Consider the following 23,763-nt stretch of genomic DNA (forward strand, 5'->3'; position numbering starts at 1 on the left):
CAGGAAAGCTGAAAGTTGCATGAAAAAGATATGATAAATAGCCAAAAAAAAAGTAGAAATAAATAACAACATATCAATAATATTAGCTGCAAATGGATTAAACTCACCTATGATGAGGAAGAAACAATGGTCTCTTATTTTTTTAATTAATTAATTAATTAATTAATTGGCTGCGTTGGGTCTTTGTTGCTGCACGTGGCCTTTCTCTAGTTGCTGAGAGTGAGGGCTACTCTGTTGCGGTGCGCGGGCTACTCTTTGTTGCAGTGCGCAAGCTTCTCATTGTGGAGCATGGGCTCTAGATGCACAGGTTTCAGTAGTTGTGGCTCTTGGGCTCTAGAGCACAGGCTCAGTAGTTGTGGAACACGGGCTTAGTTGCTCCGTGGCATGTGGGATCTTCCTGGACCAGGGATCAAACCCATGTCCCCTGCATTGGCAGGTGGATTCTTAACAACTGTGCCACCAGATAAGTCCTCTCTTATTTTTTTTTATTAGTCTTTCATAATTTCCTTTGCAAACTAAAATCATGTTATTTCCAGTGAGCTAGTGCATACCACCGAAAAGACAGATTGATACTATAGAAAACCTTGATTTGCATTACCACCAAAATCTCATGTAATAGGAGCAGAGTACTCCCCCAAAAGAAAAATAGGGTCTGTTATCAAAAGAAGGAAGAAGAGGGAGTTCCCTGGTGCCTAGTGGTTAGGACTCTGGGCTTTCACTGTGGTGACCTGGGTTCAATGCCTGGTTGAACTGAGATCCCACAAGCTGCATGCCATGGCCAGAAAAAAGAAAAAAAAAATTAAAAAATTTAAAAAAAAGAAAGAACATGTGAGGCTGAGAATATGTCCAATAACATTTCACCCCTTTGAACATGGACATTCTGTTATATGACTGCAGTTCAATGATCAAAACAAAAAAAAATTTACCACTGGTACAATACTATTCTCTGTCATCCATAAAATTCCCCAGTTGTCTCAATACTGTTCTTTTTAAAATAAATTTTTAATTTTGTAATAATTTTAGGTTTACAGAAAAGTTTCAAAGATAGTACAGAGAGTTCCCATATATCCCTCACCTATTGCCCCTAAAGTTAACATCTTTTATTACCAGAGTACAACTAAGAAGCCAACACTGGTTTATAACAATTAACTAAATTCCAGATTTTATTCATATTTCACTAGGTTTTCAATAAATGTCCTTTTTCTGTTCTAGGATCCAATCCAAGATACCACACTGCATTTAAACCAATAGTGTTTTTCTTAACAATTTTTTTTTTCTGGCCCAGGATCCAAACCAGGATTACCCATTGTATTTAGTCCTCGTATCTCTTTAGACTCTTTTCATCTGGAACAATGCCTTGACCTTTCAATGTCTTTCATGAAATTGATATTTTTGGAGAGTACAGGCCAGTTATTTTGTAGAGTGTCCCACAGTTTTGGTTGGTCTGATGTTTCCTCATGTTCAGATTCCTCAAGTTATGCATTTGGGCACGTATATCACATAAGTGATATTCTTCTCAGTGTTTCGTGTCAGGAGGCACAATGTCAAACGTATCTCATTACCGGTGATTTTAACTTTGATTACTTGGTTATTAGGGTGGCATCCACCACATTTCTACACTGTAAAATTACCATTTTTCCCTTTGTAATTAAGCAATTTTCAGGGGAAATAATATCCTGTTCCTCATCAAACTTTCACCAAAGTGCTAGTTTCAGCACTCTGTTAATCTACCCATTCCCCTTCCATCTTTTTTTTTCCTTCTTGAATTTTTTCCCCCAAAGAAACCATCTCTTTGTCTTATTGAAATTCCCCCAATCTAGACTTTTCAGGTCATATTCTCTTAAACGCATTCCAAATAGGCTTTCCCCTACACCAGTCCACTGAAACTGTTCTGGTAAAGGTCACCAATAAAATTCTAATTGATATATCCAATGATCAAGTCATCCATCTTAATTATTAATAGTTTAGGACACAATGTATCCCTCTATTGTCTTTGAAGCACTTTTTTCCACTTGACTTACAGCAGCCACGTTGTCCTGGTTCTCCTCCGACTTCACTGATTTTTCCTTCTCAGTCTCTGTGCTGATTCTGTCTCATCTCTACAACCTTTCAAATTGGGACTATGTGAGGGCTCAATCCTCAGACCTCTTCTCTTTCTATACTCTCTTCATTGGTAACCTCATTTGTCTGATGGTTTTAAAGTCTATCTATGTAATGATATCTCCCAAATAAGTTCAGGACATCTCTCCTGAACTCAAGCATATTTGCTCAACTTCACCACTTGGTTGTCTCTAATCAGCATCTCAAACTCAACACATTCAAAACAGTCCTGCTCTCCATCTTTCTCCCTAGACCTGCTTTTCATGTGGTTTTCTCCATCTCATCTGATGGCAATTCCATCCTTTCATTTGTTCACACCTGAAACTTGGGAATCATGCTTGAGTCTCTTTTGTCTCATACCTTGCATATGATCTACAATAGATCATATGCAGTCTGTCTTCAAACTAGACTTTGAATCCAACTACTTCTCACTAGCTCTTCTGCTACTGCTTGGTCTGAGCCACCATCATCTCACTTTTTGATTATTCTAATAACCTCCTAACTGGTTGTACCCTGGCTTTCCCCCATTGTATTCCACACACAACAGCCAGAGTGATATTAAAACTTGCCAGACCATGCCACTCCTCTGCTCCAAATTCTCCAGAAGCCTCTATTTTCATTCAGAGGAAAAGCTAAAGTCCTTATATTGAGTCTGTCCACAGTCTGAGCCCTCACCTCTTCTTACCCCTTTATTATTCTCCCATCTCCAGGCACACAGCCCTTCTTGCTGTTCTTTAAATGTGTTTGGCTCTTTCTGCTTCAGGTCTTTGCTCTTACTGTTTCCTCTACCTAAAACCCTTCTTCATCTGGCATGAGTTTGCAACTTCATTTCCTTCAGGTCACTTTCTTCAGGCCTTTGCTCAAATATCTCCTTCTAAGAGAGGCTTTCCTTGACTACTCTGTTTAAGATTGCAGCCCTCGAACAGGTGCCCTCCAGCCCAGGGCCACAGTCGCTTTGGCTAGGCTGGGAGTCTCAGGAGAAAGAGGGGCTCCAGAGGTTCTGAGTGTATCTGTCTCAGCTTAAGAGAGAACCAACTGAACAGCAGCAGATGACCTTGGACACCAGAAAGGACCACAAGGATCCCAATATAACCGGTAGGGAGGCATCTACGATGGCTCAAAGAGGGTGAAACAGCTGAGCTGTGGCAGACGGGAGGGAGTGAGAAACACACGGAGGGTTCGCACCACAGCTCAGTGTTCCCGGACTGAGACGTCGATTCACAGCTGAGCAGAGGGCCTGGGAGCGGGAGCGTGGGACCCGGAGAGCTGGTTCAGGGTGAGAAAAATTGTTGCCAGTAAAGAGATGGACCAAGAGGACAGGAGGGAAGAGGTCCACAGCGAGGAGTTCCTGCCCCTGAGAGCTGCCCGGCCATGATGGCAGCTGGATGCTGCTGGCTCATGGGTGGGGGAGAGGAGCCGCGAGCATAGCCTCTCTCTCTTTTTCGGCACCTGCAGTGGGCAGTGGGGGGACCCCTGTGGGCCACCTAAGGCACTCAGGGATAACAGGGACCCTCAGGCCCTCAGGTGGGACTAGCTTGGAATGCCAGCAGCAGGGAGGCTGCCGAGAACAAAGAAGCCCGGAGAGAGGCCCAACTCTGAGACATTCTGTTTACACCTGAGCCGCTGGCGTCCCTCTGCAACAGGCACCACCTGAGCCACCCAAGTCACCATGACCCAGGCAGGGTGCCACTGCTCACTCACTCCCAGGGGAAGGGGCCACTATTGTACCCTCCCCCTCCTCACACACCAACGCTTACAGACAAACAATAAAGGAAGCTCTGCTGGTCACAGAATGATACAAAACACCTAAGGCAAGTAGAAGGACACTTACAGCTGAGACTCTAAGGAAACAGAAATATTAGTATCAATTCTATTGAACTGGTCCATTCTGGGACCAATTCTAGTTTTTTTTTTTTTTTTCTTTTTTTCTTTATTAATTACGATCTTAGTCCTAAGGGATCTACAAGTTTTATAACATTTTTTATTCTATTTTTTATTCTATTTTTATTTTTAGCCTTTTTATATACTTCTATTTCTAGCTAAGTTTTTTGCAGTATGGACTATATATCTCTCCTACCTTCTTTTCATCTCTGTCTTTTATACATTTATATTCCTTTCTTTTTATTTGCACATTTCCAGTCACACTATGCTCTTCTGTTCCCCTGTCTTCCATCCATTTTTAGTTTATTTTATCTTAACATACTTATAAGCAACTCTATCAATCTGCTCAGACTCCTTGCTCTATTCTCCAGATGACACACCCCCTTGGTATTTAATATTAGGTTTTTGTCTTTATCTTAGGTCTTGGTACAATTGTCTAATTTCATTCTGAGAATCTCCATTCTGTCAGGTGGTACTCTAGCTCTTTTTTATATTTGATCCTAGCTTACAATATCTCCCTGGATCTGTGTTTGTATGTGTAAGGTGTTATTTGTTTGCTTGTTTGATTTTGCTTTAGTTTCTGTTTTGTTCTGTTTTCGTTTTCAATTTCTGTTGGTTTTCTCTTTGAATATCTGATAGCATACTGGGGTTCTTCTGTCAGGTCTTTCTAGTGCCTTATGTCCTAATGGATTCAGAAATTGTGTGTCTTATACATGTATGTTTCCTAGACTTAGTATTTGTTTGACCCAACACTTGGCCATTAGTCTAGGGTTTGGACAGTCTTCTATAAACCCCTCTATCGCTGGGACAAGCAACCCCAGAAGTTTGGACAACCATGAGGAAACAAAGAAACACCATGCAGGCAAAGGAGCAGGAAAAAACCTACAAGAACAAAGAAATGAAGATGAAATAGGAAAAATGCCTGAAAAAGAATTCAGAGTAATGATAGTAAAAATGATACAAAATCTCGATAACAAAATAGAGAAAGTACAAGAAACAGTTCATAAGAACTCAGAAGAACTAAGGAACAAACAAACAGCAATGGATAACAAAATAACTGAAATTAAAAATACTCTAGATAGTATAACCAGCAGCATAACTGAGGCAGAAGAACGAATAAGTGAGTTGGAAGATAGAAAGGGGGAAATAACTGCCACAGAGCAGGAAAAAGAAAAAAGAATAAAAAGAATACAAGACAGTCTCAGAGACCTCAGTGATAACATTAAGTGTACCAACATTCGAATCATAGGTATCCCCCAGCAGAAGAAGAAAAAAAGAGAGGGTCTGAGGAAATATTCAAAGAGGTTATAGTGGAAAACTTCCCTAACATGGGAAAGGAAATAATTAACCAAGTCCAAGAAGCGCAGAGAGTCCCATACAGAATAAACCCAAGGAGAAATACACCAAGGCACATATTAATCAAACTAACAACAATTAAACACAAAGAAAAAATATTAAAAGCAGCAAGGGAGAAGCAACAAATAACATATAAGGGAAAACCCATAAGGATAACAGCTGACCTTTCTACAGAAACTCTGCAGGCCAGAAGGGAATGGCAGGATATACTGAAAGTCCTGAAAGAGAAAAACCTACAGCCAAGAATACTCTACCCAGCAAGAATCTCATTCAGATTTGACAGAGAAACCAAAAGCTTTACAGACAAGCACAAGTTGAGAGAATTCAGCACCACCAAACCAGCCTTACAACAAGTGCTAAAGGAACTTCTCTAAGTAGGACACACAAGAAAAGGAAAACACTTACAAATACAAACCCAAAACAATTAAGAAAATGGTAATTGGAACATACATGTCAATAATCACCTTAAATGTAAATGGATTAATGCTCCAATCAAAAGACACAGACTGACTGAATGGATACAAAAACAAGACCCTTCTATATGCTGCCTATAAGAAACCCACTTCAGACCAAGGGATACATATAGACTGAAAGGAAAGGGATGGAAAAAGATATTCCATGCAAATGGAAGTCAAAAGAAAGCTGGAGTAGCAATACTCATATCAGACAAATTAGACTTGAAAGTAAAAACTATTACAAGAGACAAGGAAGGACACTACATAATGATCAAGGGATCCATCCAAGAAGAACATATCACAATGGTAAATATCTATGCACCCAACATAGGAGCACCTCAATACATAAGGCAAATGCTAACAGCCATAAAAGGGGACATCGACAGTAACACAATAATAGTGGGAGACTTGAACACCCCACATACATCAATGGACAGATCATCCAAACAGAAAATAAATAAGGACACACAAGCTTTAAATGACACATCAGACCATCTCGACTTAATTGATATTTATAGGACATTCCATCCAAAAACGACAGAATACACTTTCTTCTCAAGTGCACACAGAACATTTTCCAGGATAGATCACATCTTGGGTCACAAATCAAACCTCGGTAAATTCAAGAAAGTTGAAATCATATCAGGCTTCTTCTCAGACCACAACGCCATGAGACTAGATATCACTTACAGGGAAAAAACTGCAAAAAATACAAACACATGGAGGCTAAACAATTCACTATTAAACAACCAAGAAATCATTAAAGAAATCAAAGAGGAAATCAAAAAATATCTAGAAACAAACGACAATGAAAACACAACAACCCAAAACCTATGGGACAAAGCAAAAGCAGTTCTAAGAGGGAAGTTTATAGCAATACAGTCCTACCTTAAGAAACAAGAAAAATATCAAATAAACAACCTAACCTTACACCTCAAACAATTAGAAAAAGAAGAACAAAGAAACCCCAAAGTGAGCAGAAGGAAAGAAATCATAAAGATCAGAGCAGAAATAAATGAAAAAGAAAGGAAGGAAGCAATAGCAAAAATTAATAAAACTAAAAGCTGCTTCTTTGAGAAGATAAACAAAATTGATAAACCATTAGTCAGACTCATCAAGAAAAAAAGGGAGAAGATGCAAATCAACAGAATTAGAAATGAAAAAGGAGAAGTAACAATGGACACCACAGAAATACAAAAGATCATGAGAGACTACTACAAGCAACTATATGCCAATAAAGTGGATGACCTGGAAGAAATGGACAAATTCTTAGAAAAATACAATCTTCCAAGACTGAACCAGGAAGAAATAGAAACTATGAACAGACCAATTACAAGTACGGAAATAGAGGCAGTGATTAAAAATCTCCCAACAAACAAAAGCCCAGGGCCAGATGGATTCACAGGCGAATTCTATCAAACATTTAGAGAAGAGCTAATACCTATCCTTCTCAAACTCTTCCAAAATATTGCAGAGGAAGTAACACTCCCAAACTCATTCTACGAGGCTACCATCACCCTGATACCAAAACCAGGCAAAGATGTCACAAAAAAAGAAAATTACAGACCAATATCAGTGATGAATATAGATGCAGAAATCCTCAACAAAATACTAGCTAACAGAATCCAACAGCACATTAAAAAAAATCATAGACCATGATCAAGTGGGATTTATCCCTGGGATGCAAGGATTCTTCAATATATGCAAATCAATCAACGTGATACATCATATCAACAAATTGAAGGATAAAAACCATATGTTCATCTCAATAGATGCAGAAAAAGCTTTTGACAAAATTCAACATGCATTTATGATAAAAGCTCTCCAGAAAATGGGCATAGAAGGAAATTACATCAACATAATAAAAGCCATATATGAGAAACCAAAAGCCAACATCGTTCTCAATGGGGAAAAACTGGAAGAATTCCCTCTAAGAACAGGAATAAGACAAGGGTGTCCACTCTCACCATTATTATTCAACATAGTTTTGGAAGTTTTAGCCACAGCAATGAGAGAAGAAAATGAGATAAAAGGAATCCAAATTGGAAAAGAATAAGTAAAATTGTCACTCTTTGCAGATGACATGATATTATACATAGAAAACCCTAAAGACTCTACCAGAAAACTGCTAGCACTAATTGATGAATTTAGTAAAGTAGCAGGATATAAAATTAATGCACAGAAATCTCTTGCATTCCTATACACTAACAACGGAAAAGCAGAAAGAGAAATTAAGGAAACTCTCCCATTTACCACTGCAACAAAAAGAATAAAATACCTAGGAATAAACCTGCCTAAGGAGGCAAAAGACCTGTATGCAGAAAACTATAAGACATTGATGATAGAAATCAAAGACAACACAAACAGATGGAAGGACATACCATGTTCCTGGATTGGAAGAATCAACATAGTGAAAACGACTGTACTACCCAAAGCAATTTACAGATTCAATGCAATCCCGATCAAATTACCAATGGCATTTTTCACAGAACTAGAGCAAGAAATCTTACGATTTGTATGGAAACACAAAAGACCCTGAATAGCCAAAGCAATCTTGAGAAGGAAAAATGGAGTTGGTGGAATCAGGCTTCCTGACTTCAAACTATACTACAAGGCCATAGTGATCAAGACGAGTATGGTACTGGCACAAAAACAGAAAGGAAGATCAGTGGAATAGAATAGCGAACTCAGAGGTAAGCCCAAACACATATGGGCACCTTATCTTTGACAAAGGAGGCAAGAATATACAATGGAAAAAAGACAACCTCTTCAATAAGTGATGCTGGGAAAATTGGACAGCTACATGTAAAAGAATGAAATTAGAACACTTCCTAACACCATTCACAAAAATAAACTCAAAATGGATTAAAGACCTAAATGTAAGGCCAGACACTATAAAACTCCTAGAGGAAAACATAGGCAGAACACTCTATGACATACATCAAAGCAAGATCCTTTTTTACCCACCTCCTAGAATCATGGAAATAAAGTCACGAATAAACAAATGAGACCTACTGAAACTTAAAGGCTTTTGCACAGCGAAAGAAACCATTAACAAGACAAGAAGACAACCCTCAGAATGGGAGAAAATATTTGCCAATGAAGCAACAGACAAAGGATTAACCTCCAAAATATACAAGCAGCTCATGCAACTTAATACCAAAAAAGCAAATAACCCAATCCAAAAATGGGTGGAAGACCGAAATAGACATTTCTCCAAAGAAGACATACAGATGGCCAACAAACACATGAAAAGATGTTCAACATCACTAATCATCAGAGAAACGCAAGTCAAAGCCACAATAAGGTATCATCTCACACCGATCAGAATGGCCATCACCACAAAATCTGGAAACAACAAATGCTGGAGAGGGTTTGGAGAAAAGGGAACTCTCCTGCACTGTTGGTGGGAATGTAAGTTGGTACAGCCACTATGGAAAACTGTTTGGAGGTTCCTTCAAAAACTAAAAATAGAACTACCATATGATCCAGTAATCCCACTCCTGGGCATACACCCAGAGAAAACCATAATCCCAAAAGAAACATGTACCATAATGTTCATTGCAGCACCATTTACAATAGCCAGGACATGGAAACAACCTAGATACCCATCAAGAGATGAATGGATAAAGAAGATGTGGCATATATATACAATGGAATATTACTCAGCTATAAAAAGGAATGAGATGGAGCTATATGTAATGAGGTGGATAGACCTAGAGTCTGTCATACAGAGTGAAGTAAGTCAGAAAGAGAAAGACAAATATTGTATGCTAACTCATTTATACAGAATCTAAAAATGGTACTGATGAACTCAGTGACAAGACAAGAACAAGGATGCCGATGCAGAGAATGGACTGGAGAACTCGAGGTTTGGGGGGGCAGGGGGTGAAGGGGAAGCTGAGATGAAGTGAGAGAGTAGCATAGACATATATATACTACCAACTGTAAAATAGATAGCCAGTGGGAAGTTGCTGTATAACAAAGGGAGTTCAACTCGAGGATGGATGATGCCTTAGAGGACTGGGACGGGGAGGGTGGGAGGGAGTCGAGGGAAGGAGGGAATATGGGGATATGTGTATAAATACAGATGATTGACCTTGGTGTACCTCAAAAACTTGTACAAGAGTGTAAAGCAATTATATTCCAATAAAATAAAATAAAATAAAAGATAATAAAAAAGAAGATTTCAGCCCTCCACTACTTCCTATCCCGTTTCATTGCACTATTTTTCTCCATAGCATTTATCAATATCTAATGAAATAGAATATTAACTCCATGAGGCAGGTATTTTTGTCTGTTTTGCTCACTACTCCATTCCCAAATCAATGCCTGGTATATAACAGGAACTCAGGCAACATGTTTTTGTTGACTGAATGTTAGATATATGCTTACCATAAGGTCTGATAGTATACAGTATACACACATTAAAAAAAAAAAGAGCTGGGCTGGCAGTATACAGTATAAACACATTTAAAAAAGAAAAAGAAAAAAAAAAGAGAGAGAGAGCAGGGGCTGTAAGTGGGGCAGAAAGTTCTGAAGAAACCTATAAAAGAGAAATTGTCCCAAACCTGGTCTGGGAAAAGGTGGGTTTGTTTTGGTTTGTTTTGTTTTTTATTTGTTTTCTTTTGCACACTATAATTCATGACTTCCTTCTGGGGAAAAATGATCACTCTTTTTTTTTTTTTTTTTTTGTAGGCTCTTTATTGGAATATAATTGCTTTACACTGTTGTGCCAGTTTTTGCTGTACAACAAAGTGGATCAGATATATTTACACATATATCACCATATCCCCTCCCTCCTATGACTCCCTCCTACCCTCCCTATCCCAGCCCTCTAAGTCATCACCCATCATCGAGTTGATCTTACTGTGTTATGCAGCAGCTTCCCACCAGCTATCTATTTTACATTTGGTAGTGTATATATGTCAAAGTTACTCTCTAACTTTGTCCCAGCTTCCCCTTCGCCCCTCACCCATGTCCTCAAGTCCATCCTCTACATCTGTATCTTTATTCTAGCCCTGTTGCTGGGTTCATCAGTACCATTTTTTTTAGATTCCATATATATGAGTTAGCATACAGTACTTGTTTTTCTTTTTCTGGCTGACTTCACTCTGTATGACAGTCTCTAGGTCCATCCACCTCACTACAAATAAATCAATTTCATTCCTTTTTATGGCTGAGTAATATTCCATTGTATTTATGTGCCACATCTTCTTTATCCATTCATCTATTGATGGGCATTTAGGTTGCTTCCATGTCCTGGCTATTGTAAATAGTGCTGCAATGAACATTATGGTACATGTTTCTTTTGGGATTATGGTTTTCTCTGGGTGTATGCCCAGGAGTGGGATTGTTGGGTCATATGGTAGTTCTATTTTTAGTTTTTTAAGGAACTTCCATACTGTTTTCCATAGTGGCTGTATCAACTTACATTCTCACCAACAGTGCAGGAGAGTTCCCTTTCCTCCACACCCTCTCCAGCATTTGTTGTTTCCAGATTTTGTGATGATGGCCATTCTGACTGGTATGAGGTGATACCTCATTGTGACTTTGACTTGCATTTCTCTGATGATTAGTGATGTTGAGCATCTTTTCATGTGTTTGTTAGCCATCTGAATGTCTTCTTTGGAGAAGTGTCTATTTCGGTCTTCCACCCATTTTTGGATTGGGTTATTTGCTTTTTTGGTATTAAGCTGCATGAGCTGCTTGTATATTTTGGAGGTTAATCCTTTGTCTGTTGCTTCATTGGCAAATATTTTCTCCCATTCTGAGGGTTGTCTTCTTGTCTTGTTTATGGTTTCTTTCACTGTGCAAAAGCTTTTAAGTTTCATTAGGTCCCATTTGTTTATTCTTGATTTTATTTCCATTATTCTAGTAGGTGGATCAAAAAGGATCTTTGATGTATGTCATAGAGTGTTCTGCCTATGTTTTCCTCTATGAATTTTATATTGTCTGGCCTTACATTTAGCTCTTTAATCCACGTTTAGTTTATTTTTGTGGATGGTGTTAGGAAGTGTTCTAACAGGCTGGCCGCATGGCCTAATGGATAAGGTGTCTGATTCCAGGAAGTGTTCTAATTTCATTCTTTTACATGAGGCTGTCCAATTTTCCCAGCACCACTTATTGAAGAGACTGTCTTTTTTCCATTGTATATTCTTGCTTCCTTTGTCAAAGATAAGGTGCTCATATGTGTGTGGGTTTATCTCTAGGCTCTCTATTCTGTTCCATTGATCTATATTTCTGTTTTAGTGCCAGTACCATACTGTCTTCATGATCATTCTTGATAAGCAATTTCTAAATGACTTTAATGGAATTAAGACTTGTTATAGAAACTAGTTATTCACCCACCCTGATGCCTGTTAGATATACTCTCATTTTTGTAGCTAGCTAACAATGATTGTGTAACCCTTCTCCTCTCCTATATAAACTCTTTTCCCTGAGTGAAACTTGAAATTGGCATCTTGCTGTTCCCTTACAGCTAGATTGTAATAAAACTTTGAAACATACTCATAACTAAGCTGTCTGAAACAAATGAAAAAAAAAAAACCCTTTTTAACAGGGATTTAATACATTAGTTTACACAGTTTATATTTTAAATCTATTGACATTTGATATGTTATTACAGTGTTACTAAGTTTAATTCTTTTTAAAAATAAAATGAAAGAAACTCTTGCTTTAAATAAATTACTGTTTTCTATTTACTATGTCTATATGGCATATGTTTTCTATATGTCATGTTTATATTAATCAGTAAAAAGTACGTACACGTTTTCTTTCAATATGATTCTCGGTGAAGCCCAAACGACATCAATCTAGAAATCTCCCTTAGATGAAGAGGAAACCCCTGATGGCTTCCCGACATAAACTCCAGGATCCTTATGGGAAATGTAGTCTCGGATGGATTTCCTCTGAGGACCATGGGGGCAGGGGGTCTGGGTGGGTCACTACTTCCGCACACGCGCAGTGTGGACATCTGGAAGTGTCTGTGTCCTTCTGCGTGTTTCAGTACTGAGCTGCGGGTGAGCCAGAAGGGCTTGAGGGACAGGTGGAGAGCAAAGACGGGCTTGTCGGTTCATGTGGGGAAAGTAAAATTGTAGGTAACCGCTATGCGCGGGGGCATTTGGCTCAGAGAAAGCCGAGTCAGGGCAGGCCTCCCTCTGCCCAGGTCTGGCTGGGGCGTGGCGGGCCAGTCTGCGTTGTTGTGTGGTAGGTAGTGTGTACCGAGTAAGGTGCCGTTGAACCATAACTCATCTCTTTCCGCAAGATTTTTGATTCGCCGAAGGCAGTAAACCCCTTCAGAGCGGCGGGAAAGAGAGCCAATATGGCCAGTGCCAGACACTGTTAAGCACTTTTTAAAAGCATGGCATTTGTTTATCACGATGACTTTGTAAGTATCCCCATCGTTTTACAGAGAGGTGTGGAGCAGCTTCGAATCACACTGCTAGTAAATGGAGGAGCTGGAATTCAAACTCAGTGCCATTTTACCCAAATTTCCTTATTTTTGCAACATAGTACCTTGCCTAAAACAAAGAGTTAGTTTGTATCTTCTTGAGGAGCGAATGCTAAATGAACTTCAACTTGTGATCATTGTTATTGAGAGAACTCCTGGTGTCTCTGCAGGAGGACTGTGTAATTGAACATGCGGGTCCTTCTTGCGTATTCCTGCCTGTTTCAGTTTCCAGCGGCCTTGGTTAAAATCTACAGAAAGCCAACCGAGGGCCACAGGATGGTGAGTTTACAGAATCGGGGCCCAATGGGAAGGGCCCAATGGGAAGGTTCCGGTTGAAGGAGTGTTGCTTCTTCATCAGGTTAATCTGGGAAGAAGCTCTCCTGACCTGTGACTTTTTTTTATCCCATTTCAGGAGAGACAAGAATCATCTTTTGTTTCTGCTATCTAGTGAGAGTAGGGCTTGACTCATAGCATTACATGTAAGTACCATCAAGGACTGTGTTTATGGAGGTGTTGTCCCAAATGTTTGAGTAGAGAGGTGAGAGTTACAGAAAATGAAGAGTGGGTTTGTGTGGTCAGGCTCCGCAAGAAAATGAAACGCAGGAGGAGAATGAGGGTATGGTTAAGGGACAGAAGAATCAAGAGCTACTACAGAAGTTCTACTTCTTTCCTAAACACATTTGTTCATTCCCTTTCTCTCTTTCTCTCTCTCTCTCAGGCTCTCACAAACACACATGCACACCAGTGCGTTCCCTTCCTCATTGCTTCCTTCATGATGAAGCTGGCTCCTTACTATTTTAGTTGTCATATTTGCCCTTTGGGGTTATGCTGATTCCCTTTCTCCCCTTACCTAAATGCAGAACTGGTTTACAGAGTTATCACAGTCTGATGGTGCTAGAAGGACTTTTAGGAGTCTTCTAGTTCTGCTTCTTCATTTTAAGAAGGAATAAAACTAGCCCTGAAATGGCGATTGAGTGCTAGAGTCCCACAGCTTGTTAGTGGCTGAGTCACGTCTGAAATCCAGTCTTCAATTCCCAGACCGTTCTTTTTTCTGTATCACAGTTCAGAAGTTTTGCTGCACTGCAGCAGCATGCAGGATCTGAGTTCCCTGCCCAGGGATGGAACCGGCCCTCCCTGCGGTGGAAGGGCAGAGTCTTAACCCCTGGACTGCCAGCAAAGTCCTCTGCATCATAGTTCAGTTGGGCCAAAGTTGCTTAATAAGTTTCTTTTGATTCGTTCAGCAAATATTTGCTTAGTGACTATTGTGGACAAACACTATTCTGACACTTGGTGTACCACAATGAACAAAACAGAATCTATGTTTTTCATGGAGGGAGAGAAACAAAAAACATTAAACAGATACACAATCTGTCATTTGATAGTAGGTGCAATGGAAAAAAAGACAGAGTAAGGGTGTACAGAGTGATGGTGGCAGTGAGGGAGGAGTCTCTTTTATCTGAGTTAGTCAAGGAGAGCCTCACTGCTAAGTAACCTGTAAACAGAGACCTGAAGGTGTTTAGAGAGTGAGCTGTGCAGTATCTGGATTTTTCCTGGGAAAGAACAGCCCAGGCAGAAGAAATGTGTGGAGATCCTTAGTAATCATCGTTGGTATTTTGGAGGAAGAGCAGGAAAGCTGAATGTCAGGTCAGAGTGACTCTAGGAGAGTGGTTGAAGGATTGAGGTAGATGAGGTTAGAAGAGATGGAACCAAGATGTTGTAGGGCCTTACAGACCTTTGTTTAAATTTGATATGTATGTTCTAAAATTATATATATTTACATGTATGTATATATGTATATACTTGAAAAAATAATGCTTTATAAAAATTTAGAAAATACAAGTATGTGAAAAAAATAAAATAGAAGTTACATATGATCCTGCCATCTTTATAACCTTAAATAACAGTTATTTACATTTTGATATATGACCACCAAGATTGTGTGTCTCTGCATCTGTGTGCATATTCTTTTAAAAGGGGAGGGAAGGATCGTGTTATATATTTTAAAGTACTTTTTTCATCTACGAATATAAATGGAACTTCTTTCAAAGCAATATGTTTCTACAGCATCTTTTTTTTAAAATCAGCACTCTATTAATGGACATTTAAGCTATTGTCAGTGTTTTCATATTATAAGCAATGATGTAAAAACATTATTTTTTATCTCTCCCTTTCTCCCCTTTTTTATTTTTAAAAATAATAACTATTTTATTGAGTGCTTACCATATATTGTTCTGAATGCTTTACATGTATTCATTTATTTACTCCTCATAAAAGTCCTGTAATGTGTGTACTATTATTATCAGCATTTTGCAGGCAAGAAAACTGAGGCACAGAGTAGTTAAGTAACTTTCTCAGGGTCATGCTGCTAGTAAATGGAGTAGCTGAATTTGAACTCGGTTGCCTTGCTCCAGAACCCAGGCTTTTAATCTTTATATCCATCAATTTTTATTTCACCAGGATAAATTTTTGGGAGAAATCACTAGATCAGAAATTAACAATAAATTGTAATAGATCAATAGGCAGAAATGTATATATCTACCCAAGAGAGACTGTCCTTGTCCAAGTTTCCTGTGATCCTATCAGGATTAAAAGTGGACAAATTGGTGCTTCTAGAACATGGACGTCTCTGCTTGTTTGAAAGGTCATTCTTCCCTGAGTAGCCTTTTTTTTTGGTAGCTGGCATACGGATACTTATTTTTAGGCTGGAAAGGCAGGTGGCTCCCCCCAGTCTTGTCTTCATAGATCTGTATCCTTTCCCATGAGCTGTAGAAAACAGCCAACTTTGAGGCAAGAGACATCCATCCATCCATACATCTATCCATCCATTTATTCATTTAAGTTCCACTTTGCTTTCTGGTGAATTTGCAGTGACTTGTAAGACTCCATATATTAAAGTGGAAAAGTATTAGTAGTTAAGAATATAAACGGGAAAATATAGATTGAAGTTTAAATTGAAGATAAGTTGGAAAATTGTTATGGAGGCCGTAGGGTCTGCACACAGTTTGTAATTTGAGATAAGAATTTGTGTTTAATCTTGGCAGTCATAAAAACAGGATACCCAATCAGTAAAATTATTGTCCTTGTCCTAGAGAATAAGGTATAACAATTCCATAGATAAAGGTTTTCTTGGAACTAATCATGAAAAAAAATTTTTTTGATGAGTGTTTATCTAGGAGATTTGCCATAAATGCAGTAGCACTTTTCATATGACTGGTTTTCAGTGTCCCTTTGTATAAGCAGAATGCAGGAGGCCAAAGCAATGTTTGGTGAACTTAATATTTTCTTTGTCTTCCTCTCTCCATATATGTGTTTGTATATATACATATGTGTGTGTATGTATATAGTGGGACAGTTTTAATATGATTTTCTTATATCATAAATATTAATTCTGAATCAAGTACATAGTTTTAATTTTTTTATTTTATTTATTTATTTATTTATTATTTTTGGGGGGTACACCAAGTTCAATCATCTGTTTTTATACACATATCCCCGTATTCCCTCCCTCCCTCGACTCCCCCCCCCCCGAGTCCCCCCCACCCTCCCCGCCCCAGTCCTCTAAGGCATCTTCCATCCTCGAGTTGAACTCCCTTTGTTATACAACTACTTCCCACTGGCTATCTATTTTACAGTTGGTAGTATATATATGTCTGTGCTACTCTCTCGCTTCGTCTCAGCTTCGCTTCACCCCCCGCCCCCTCCCAAACCTCGAGTTCTCCAGTCCATTCTCTGCATCTGCATCCTTGTTCTTGTCACTGAGTTCATCAGTACCATTTTTAGATTCCGTATATGTGAATTAGCATACAATATTTGTCTTTCTCTTTCTGACTTACTTCACTCTGTATGACAAGTACATAGTTTTTAGTTGTCCTATATAACAATGCAAACTCTGAACAATGAACATAATTAGAGGAATTGCTCTGAATCCCCTCCACGTGCCCCAGCAGCGCTCACTGCAGGTTGAAGATGAATGTACTGTTACAGGGATCAGTGATGTTCCAGGATGTGGCCGTGGACTTCACCCTGGAGGAGTGGCAGCTGCTGGGATGTGCTCAGAGGAAGCTGTATTGGGATGTGATGCTGGAGAACTTTAGAAACCTCATCTCAGTGGGTAAGGACAACTTCCCTGTGTAACTCAGGACCTACTAATAGTGCCCTTCCTTAAGACCTGTGAAAGCTGGGAACATTCTGAAGCATCAGTAACTTTGACCCTGAATTTTAGTGGTCAAGGATTCTTAATCCCCTTTGGGGATCAAATAGTATGTTTATGCTTCTGCCTCCCAAATGAAGAAAGATTTTTTCTGTTCTGAAGCTTGTTTGTCATCCTTTACAGGCCCTAAGACTCCAGGAGGCAAAGCCGAATTGTGAGGTAGTTGTTTGTTCCTAGCACTTTGTCCCCAGCTCTGTGTTGTTTCCCATGAACAGGGTGTCCAGTCACCAAAACAAAAGTGATCTTCAAGGTGGAGCAAGGACAAAAGGCATGGATGGTGGAGGGAGAGAACCCACGTTGGCGCTCTCCAGGTGAGTCAGAGAAAACCAGGTAGGTGGGGGTCTTTGGAATTGAGATCCCAGTTGGTGAGTGTGGAACAGGCACCTTTGAAATACTTTTCAGGAAGCATCTCTTGAAAAATGCACACCTTTGAAAGTGACTGGGTACCCTTGACACAACAGATCCCAAATGACACCTGCACTTGCCCTCTCCCACGTGGCTGCTCTTTCTCCTTCTCAGCTCTTGTGTGGGAGGATGTCCCTCCTCTCTGCTCTGGCTCTTCACACTGCCTGTTCCATCGAAGTGCTTGCTTGGTTCTCTCAGTTCCTAGAATCCTCATTCTTCTTCCCCCTCAACATGATGGCAGATCTTTCCATAGTTCTAACAATGTAATCAGACTATGTTTACATGAGAAATAAGGAATGATGTAGGAGTCCAGACTGGTTACACTAATGAGATTCTCCCTTGATGGAAGGCAATCTCAGAAACACTGAAGAATTGTCTTCTCTCCTATTTTCCTTAACATTATTATATCAGTGGACTTAGCATTTGCAGGGTTTTGAGCTTAGCAGTGATGATGTCGCTTTGGACATGGTGTGGCATCACAGTAACAGCAGTCAGAGTTAACTTTCCTAACCACACAGTGTATAAAGACAAAGGTTGGTAACACCTAGGAGTCTTGTGGTTCAGATCCCCAGAGTTAATGGAATGTGTATGTGTGGAAACCAAAGTGTGAAATTTGAGATGAAGAGTGTGGTGTCAGGGGCAAAGCAGGGTTCTAGAGGCTAGTATATCTGGAAGATTGAAAGAGGTTATAAAAAAATACGATTAATTATCAGGAAAAATTCTTATCAAGTAGCAGAAATAACTGATGATAGAAGTAAAAGGAATTGATGTCTGGTCTCTTTTCAACATTCTGCTGAGCCTCTGTGTTTCTGGGTGTTTGTAGGAATTGGAGAATGAATCCTAGCTAGAAGTGAAGTTGGAGAACTTTCTGCAAATAAGCCTCAACTGTGGCTTGGGTGGCTTGAGAGGATATGGGAGTGTACCTATAGATAAAAGAGAGTTAATGGCTTGACAGTTCTTTGGTGGTTGTGTGCAGGATGAGGAAGGAGAAAGGAAAGTGTGTGAGGGAGGGTAGGGAGAAGTCTAACAGGATAACTTAATTTTTTGATGTTGTAGATCTTGACTCTGATCAAATTTCTCCAAACCATTTCTCGTTCCCTGTAATGCCTTTATCTCCTTGTCGCCCTGGTTACCCTACTCATTCATTCCTCTGAAATGGCTCTCCCCATTCTCAGAACTTATTCTGCATCCTTGTAAAGAGCCTTTTTAACTTTGTCATTGTTATAACATTACTTTGTGCCTATTTCACCATTTTTCACAGAATGGAAAGTCATATTTATAAATAGAAAAGGCTGCTTGTTCTCATTTTTGTTTTCCAGAAGCTTCCATTTCAGCAGTTTCTTCTTAATGCCCAAGGCAGGGCAAATACAGATTTCTTGTTTTTGTTTTGTAGTCTAGAATGGGAGACTAGACCTGAAACCAGAGACTTTTTGTACGTGTGTGGTAAAAAAAAAAAAAAAAAGCATAATATGAAATTTACCCTAATTGGCAAATTTTTAAGTGTACAGTACAATATTGTTAACTGTATGCACATTGGTGTACAGGGGCGCTCTAGAATTTTCTCACCTTGCAGGTCTGAAACTCTATACCCATTGAACAACAACTCGCCATTTCCCACTCCTCCCTGCCCCTGGCAACCACCACTCTACTTTCTGCTTCTATGGATTTGACTCTTTCAAATATCTTATGTAAGTGCTATCATGCAGTTTTTGTCCTTCTGTGACTGGCTGATTTCACCTAACCTAATATCCTTGATGTTCATCCATATTGTAGCATATGAAGGATTTCCTTCTTTTTTAAAGTATGTATATACCATATTTCCTTTATCCTTTCATCTGTCAATGGACATTTAGATTGTGTACAACTCTTGGCTATTGTGAATAATGCTGCAATGAACACAGGACTGCTAATATCCCTAGGAAATCCTGTTTTCAGTTTTTTCAATAAATACCCAGAAGTGGGATTGCTGGATCATATGGTGGTTCAATGTTTGATATTTTGAGGAACCTCCATTCTGTTTTCTGTAGTGGCTGTACCATTTTACGTGCACACCAATAGTGCACCAGGGTTCTAACTTCTCCAAATCCTTGCCAACACTTGTTATTTTCTGTTTGTTTTGTTTTGTTTTTTAATAATGGACATCCTAACAGGTGTGAGGTGATATTGTGGTTTTGATTTGCATTTTCCTGATGGTTAGTGATGTTGAGCATCTTTTCATATACCTGTTGACCATTTGTATGTCTCCTTTGGAGAAATGTCTATTAAAGTTCTTTGCCCATTTTTTGCTCTTGAATTGTAGGGGTTCCTTATCTATTTTGGATACCTATGACTTATCCAATATATATTTTTAAAATATTTTTTTCCCATTCTGTAGGTTGCCTTTTCACTCTGTTGATTGTTTCCTTTTCTGCACAGAAACTTTTTAATTTGATATAGTCCCACTTGTCTATTTTGCTTTTGTTGTCAGTGCTTTTGGTTCCCTATCCAAGAAATCATTGTGAGCACCAATATTCTAAAGCTTTTACCCTATCTTTTCTTCTAGGAGTTTTATAGTTTCAGATCTTACATTTACGTCTTTAATACACTTTGAGTTGATTTTTGTATGTGATGTAAGATTGGGGTCCAATTTCACTCTTTTACATGTGGTTGTTTGGTTTTCCCAGCACCATTTGTTGAAGAAACTGTTCTTTCCCCATTGTGTTGCCTTGGCACACTTCTTTTTTTTAAATTAATTAATTAATTAATTGGCTGTGTTGGGTCTTTGTTGCTGCGCATGGGCTTTCTAGTTGTGGAGAGTGGAGGCTACTCTTTGTTGCAGTGCACAGGCTTCTCATTGCAGTGGCTTCTCTTGTTGCAGAATATGGGCTCTAGGTGCATGGGCTTCAGTAATTGTGGCATGTGTGCTCAATAGTGTGGCTCACAGGCTCTAGAGCATGGGCTTAGTAGTTGTGGCACATGGGCTTAGTTGCTCTGTGGCATGTGGGATCCTTCTGGACCAGGGCTTGAACCCATGTCCCCTGCATTGGCAGGTGGATTCTTAACCACTGTGCCACCAAGGAAGCCCTTGGCACACTTCTTGATGACTGTATACACATGGCTTATTTCTGGGCTGTTTGTTCTTTTCCATTGGTCTATATGTCTGTCTTTATGCCAGTACCATACAGTTTTGATTACTGTAACTTTGTAATGTGGTTTCAAGATGGGAAAGGTGAGACCTGCTACTTTGTTCTTTCTCAGGATTGTTTTGGCTATTGGGAGTCTTTTGTCATTCATGTGAATTTTAAAATTGCTTTTTCTAATTCTGTAAAAAAATTCCATTGGGATTGCATTGAATCTGTAGATACATTTGGGTACATTTGGGACATTTTAACAATAGTCCATGAAAACATAAAATGGAAAGCGTCTTTCCATTTATTTGTGTTTTCTTTAATCTCTTTCAGCAGTGTTTTGCAGTTGTCAGTGTACAAGTCTTTCATTTCCTTGGTTAAGTTATTTTAGTCTTTTTAATTGTTTTCTTAATTTCCTTTTCAGATTGTTTGTTTTTAGAGTATAGAAACACAACTGATTTTTGTATGTTGATTGTGCTGCATTTCTTAGTTTTAACAGTTTTTTTCATGGAATCCTTAGGGTTTTCTACATACAAGATCATGTCATCAATGAATAGATATTCCTTTACTTCTTCCTTTTCCATTTGGATGGCTTTTGTTTCTTTTTCTTACCTAATTGGTCTAGCTAGGACTTTAGTACTGTGTTGACTAGAAGTGGTCAGAATAGGCATCCTTGCCCAAAACCATAGACTTGAAAATTTTCTTTCTATTATGTGATATTGGAAGGGGTAACTGAGAATGTTCCATTTTATTCCTTTTTGGAAGACATCTGCTTACTTGATGATGAGCTAGAGAGACAGGAAGGAGAAGGAAGTAAAGACAATTTTTTGAATCAAGGTATGTTCAATTTCAAGAAAACACTGACCAATGAGACAGTCCAAAATTGTAATCTGAGTATAAATTTTATTTCTTGAAGACAAAAACAACATAAATGTGAATCAAATGGAAAGTGTTTAGACCTAACTTATACTTTCTTAGTTATAATAAAAGTTATATCAGAGAAAACTCTTATGAATACAAGGAATGTGGAAAAGCCTTCAAAAACAGATTGTGTCTTATTAGACGTGAAAAAAAGTACACAGGAAAAAAACCTTTGGGTGCAGAGATTGTGGGAAAGCCTTCCAAAAGAAGTCTCATCTCATTAGACATGAAAAAAAGCATACAAGGAAAAAAAAAAACCTTTGAATGCAATGACTGTGGGAAAGCCTTTAACATTAAGGGACACCTTGCAGCTCATCAGAAAATTCATAGTGGAGAGAGACCCTTTGTGTGCAGTGAGTGTGGGAAAGCGTTTATGCATAAAGCACAACTCATGGTCCATCAGAGACTCCACACTGGAGAGAAGCCTTATGAATGTGATCAGTGTGGGAAATCATTCACCTGGCATGCCTCCTTTACTCAACATGTGAAATCTCACACACCTGAGAACTCATTTGAATGTAAGGAATGTGGGAAAACCTTCAAGTACAGTTCATCCCTTTAGAAACACTCCAGAATCCATGCAGGTGAGAAACCATACCAATGTAGAGAATGTGGCAAAGCCTTTGTGAACTCATCAGTGCTGGTCATGCATCAGAGGATTCATACAGGCAAGAAACCCCACGAGTGCACTGAATGCGGCAAAGCCTTCATCAAGAGATCATACCTCCTTAAACATCACTCAGCTCACACAGCAGAGCAACAAAGTGAATGCCGCACATGTGGGAAATCTTTTAACCGGAAGACACATCTCATTCTCCATCAAAGAAGTCATAAAAACAAGGGAGCTCTGTAAATGTGGGAAAACTTACAATTAGCCTTTTGATAAAGCAACAAAGAATTCATCATGAGGAAAACCCTATCAGTTGAATAAATGTGGAAAAGCATTTTCTGAAACTCATGTTCTATAAGTGATATTACTAATTTTATTGAAAAGATTACAGGAAATTTTGAGTTATAGACTACTGTACAGTAAAACTGAGGAAGTTGTGGAAAAGTTGAATAACTAAGGTATCAGACTGACTCTAATTGCATATATACACTGCCCTGATTTATGATTTTTACACAAATTATACAAATGTCTGCATTGCTTAAGAAATTGGATAACCATAGGTTTGAAGTATGTGTTATGCACATTATACAGAATTATATCTGTTGTGATGATGGTTGCACAACATTGTGAATGTACTTAATGCCAATGAATTATACACTTAAAAATGGTTTAAATAGTAAATTTTATGTTATGTATATTTTACTATGATAAAAATATATAAATAAAATTTATACCTCTTCTAAAATTATATGTGATTGAACTTGGTGTACCCCCAAAAAAATAATAAATAAATAAATAAAATTAAAAAAAATAAAATAAAATAAAATTATATGTATTAAAATCTCTGGTAAACACCATCATGTCTCTTCAAAGCCTAAATCACCATACCCAGAATTGCTAATTATAAATGAAATAATATGGCTTATTATGTAGAATGAAGGTCAGTGCTATGAACTTGATCTCTGACCATTTCGTGTGAATAATTGTGGCATTTGTTACTAAGCCTTCTTGAGCCTCCTCTTAAAGGATAGTCAGGCACAGTTATGAAGTCTTCTGCTCTGCTCAGCTATGAAGACATGGTGTAATATGTTTTCTCTATGCAAAACACATGTGTGTGTATGTGTGTGTGTATCTAATCCTGATTAACTGGACACTGATGAAAGAAAGCATTGTGTTCTGTATTACTCTAAGCACCTTGTACAGGGAAAGAGGCATTTCTCCAGGTAAATTGTCATAAATAAAAGCCATCCTATTTTACTGGAGCA

At 38.7% G+C, this 23,763-nt stretch overlaps 1 protein-coding gene and 1 pseudogene across 2 annotated transcripts; both read left to right on the plus strand.

Moving 5' to 3' along the window:
- Positions 1-3,131: 3,131 nt before the first annotated feature.
- Positions 3,132-21,881, plus strand: LOC130833664 (zinc finger protein 684-like). 2 transcript variants are annotated; one of them, XM_057703943.1, is made up of 5 exons: positions 3,132-3,195; positions 13,416-13,524; positions 17,230-17,356; positions 17,671-17,766; positions 21,733-21,881. In XM_057703943.1, exons 2-5 carry the CDS (start codon positions 13,435-13,437, stop codon positions 21,879-21,881), a joined length of 462 nt encoding a protein of 153 aa, XP_057559926.1. In that variant the 5' UTR covers positions 3,132-3,195; positions 13,416-13,434. The 2 variants fall into 2 exon arrangements, with proteins under 2 accessions (XP_057559926.1, XP_057560562.1); XM_057704579.1 differs by lacking the exon at positions 21,733-21,881 and adding an exon at positions 19,434-19,557.
- On the plus strand, positions 20,658-23,099 carry LOC130833064 (zinc finger protein 684-like; annotated as a pseudogene).
- Positions 23,100-23,763: the final 664 nt, after the last annotated feature.

The sequence above is a fragment of the Hippopotamus amphibius genome, chromosome 1 (genome assembly GCF_030028045.1).
Source record: "Hippopotamus amphibius kiboko isolate mHipAmp2 chromosome 1, mHipAmp2.hap2, whole genome shotgun sequence".
NCBI classification, from domain to species: Eukaryota; Metazoa; Chordata; class Mammalia; order Artiodactyla; family Hippopotamidae; genus Hippopotamus; species Hippopotamus amphibius.

Coding starts and splice junctions, on each gene's coding strand:
- LOC130833664 (XM_057703943.1), top strand. CDS start 13,435: ATGCGGGTCCTTCTTGCGTATTCCTGCCTGTTTCAGTTTCCAGCGGCC. Junction 13,525..17,229: donor CAACCGAGGGCCACAGGATG/GTGAGTTTACAG, acceptor GTACTGTTACAG/GGATCAGTGATGTTCCAGGA. Junction 17,767..21,732: donor CCCACGTTGGCGCTCTCCAG/GTGAGTCAGAGA, acceptor CCTTTTTGGAAG/ACATCTGCTTACTTGATGAT.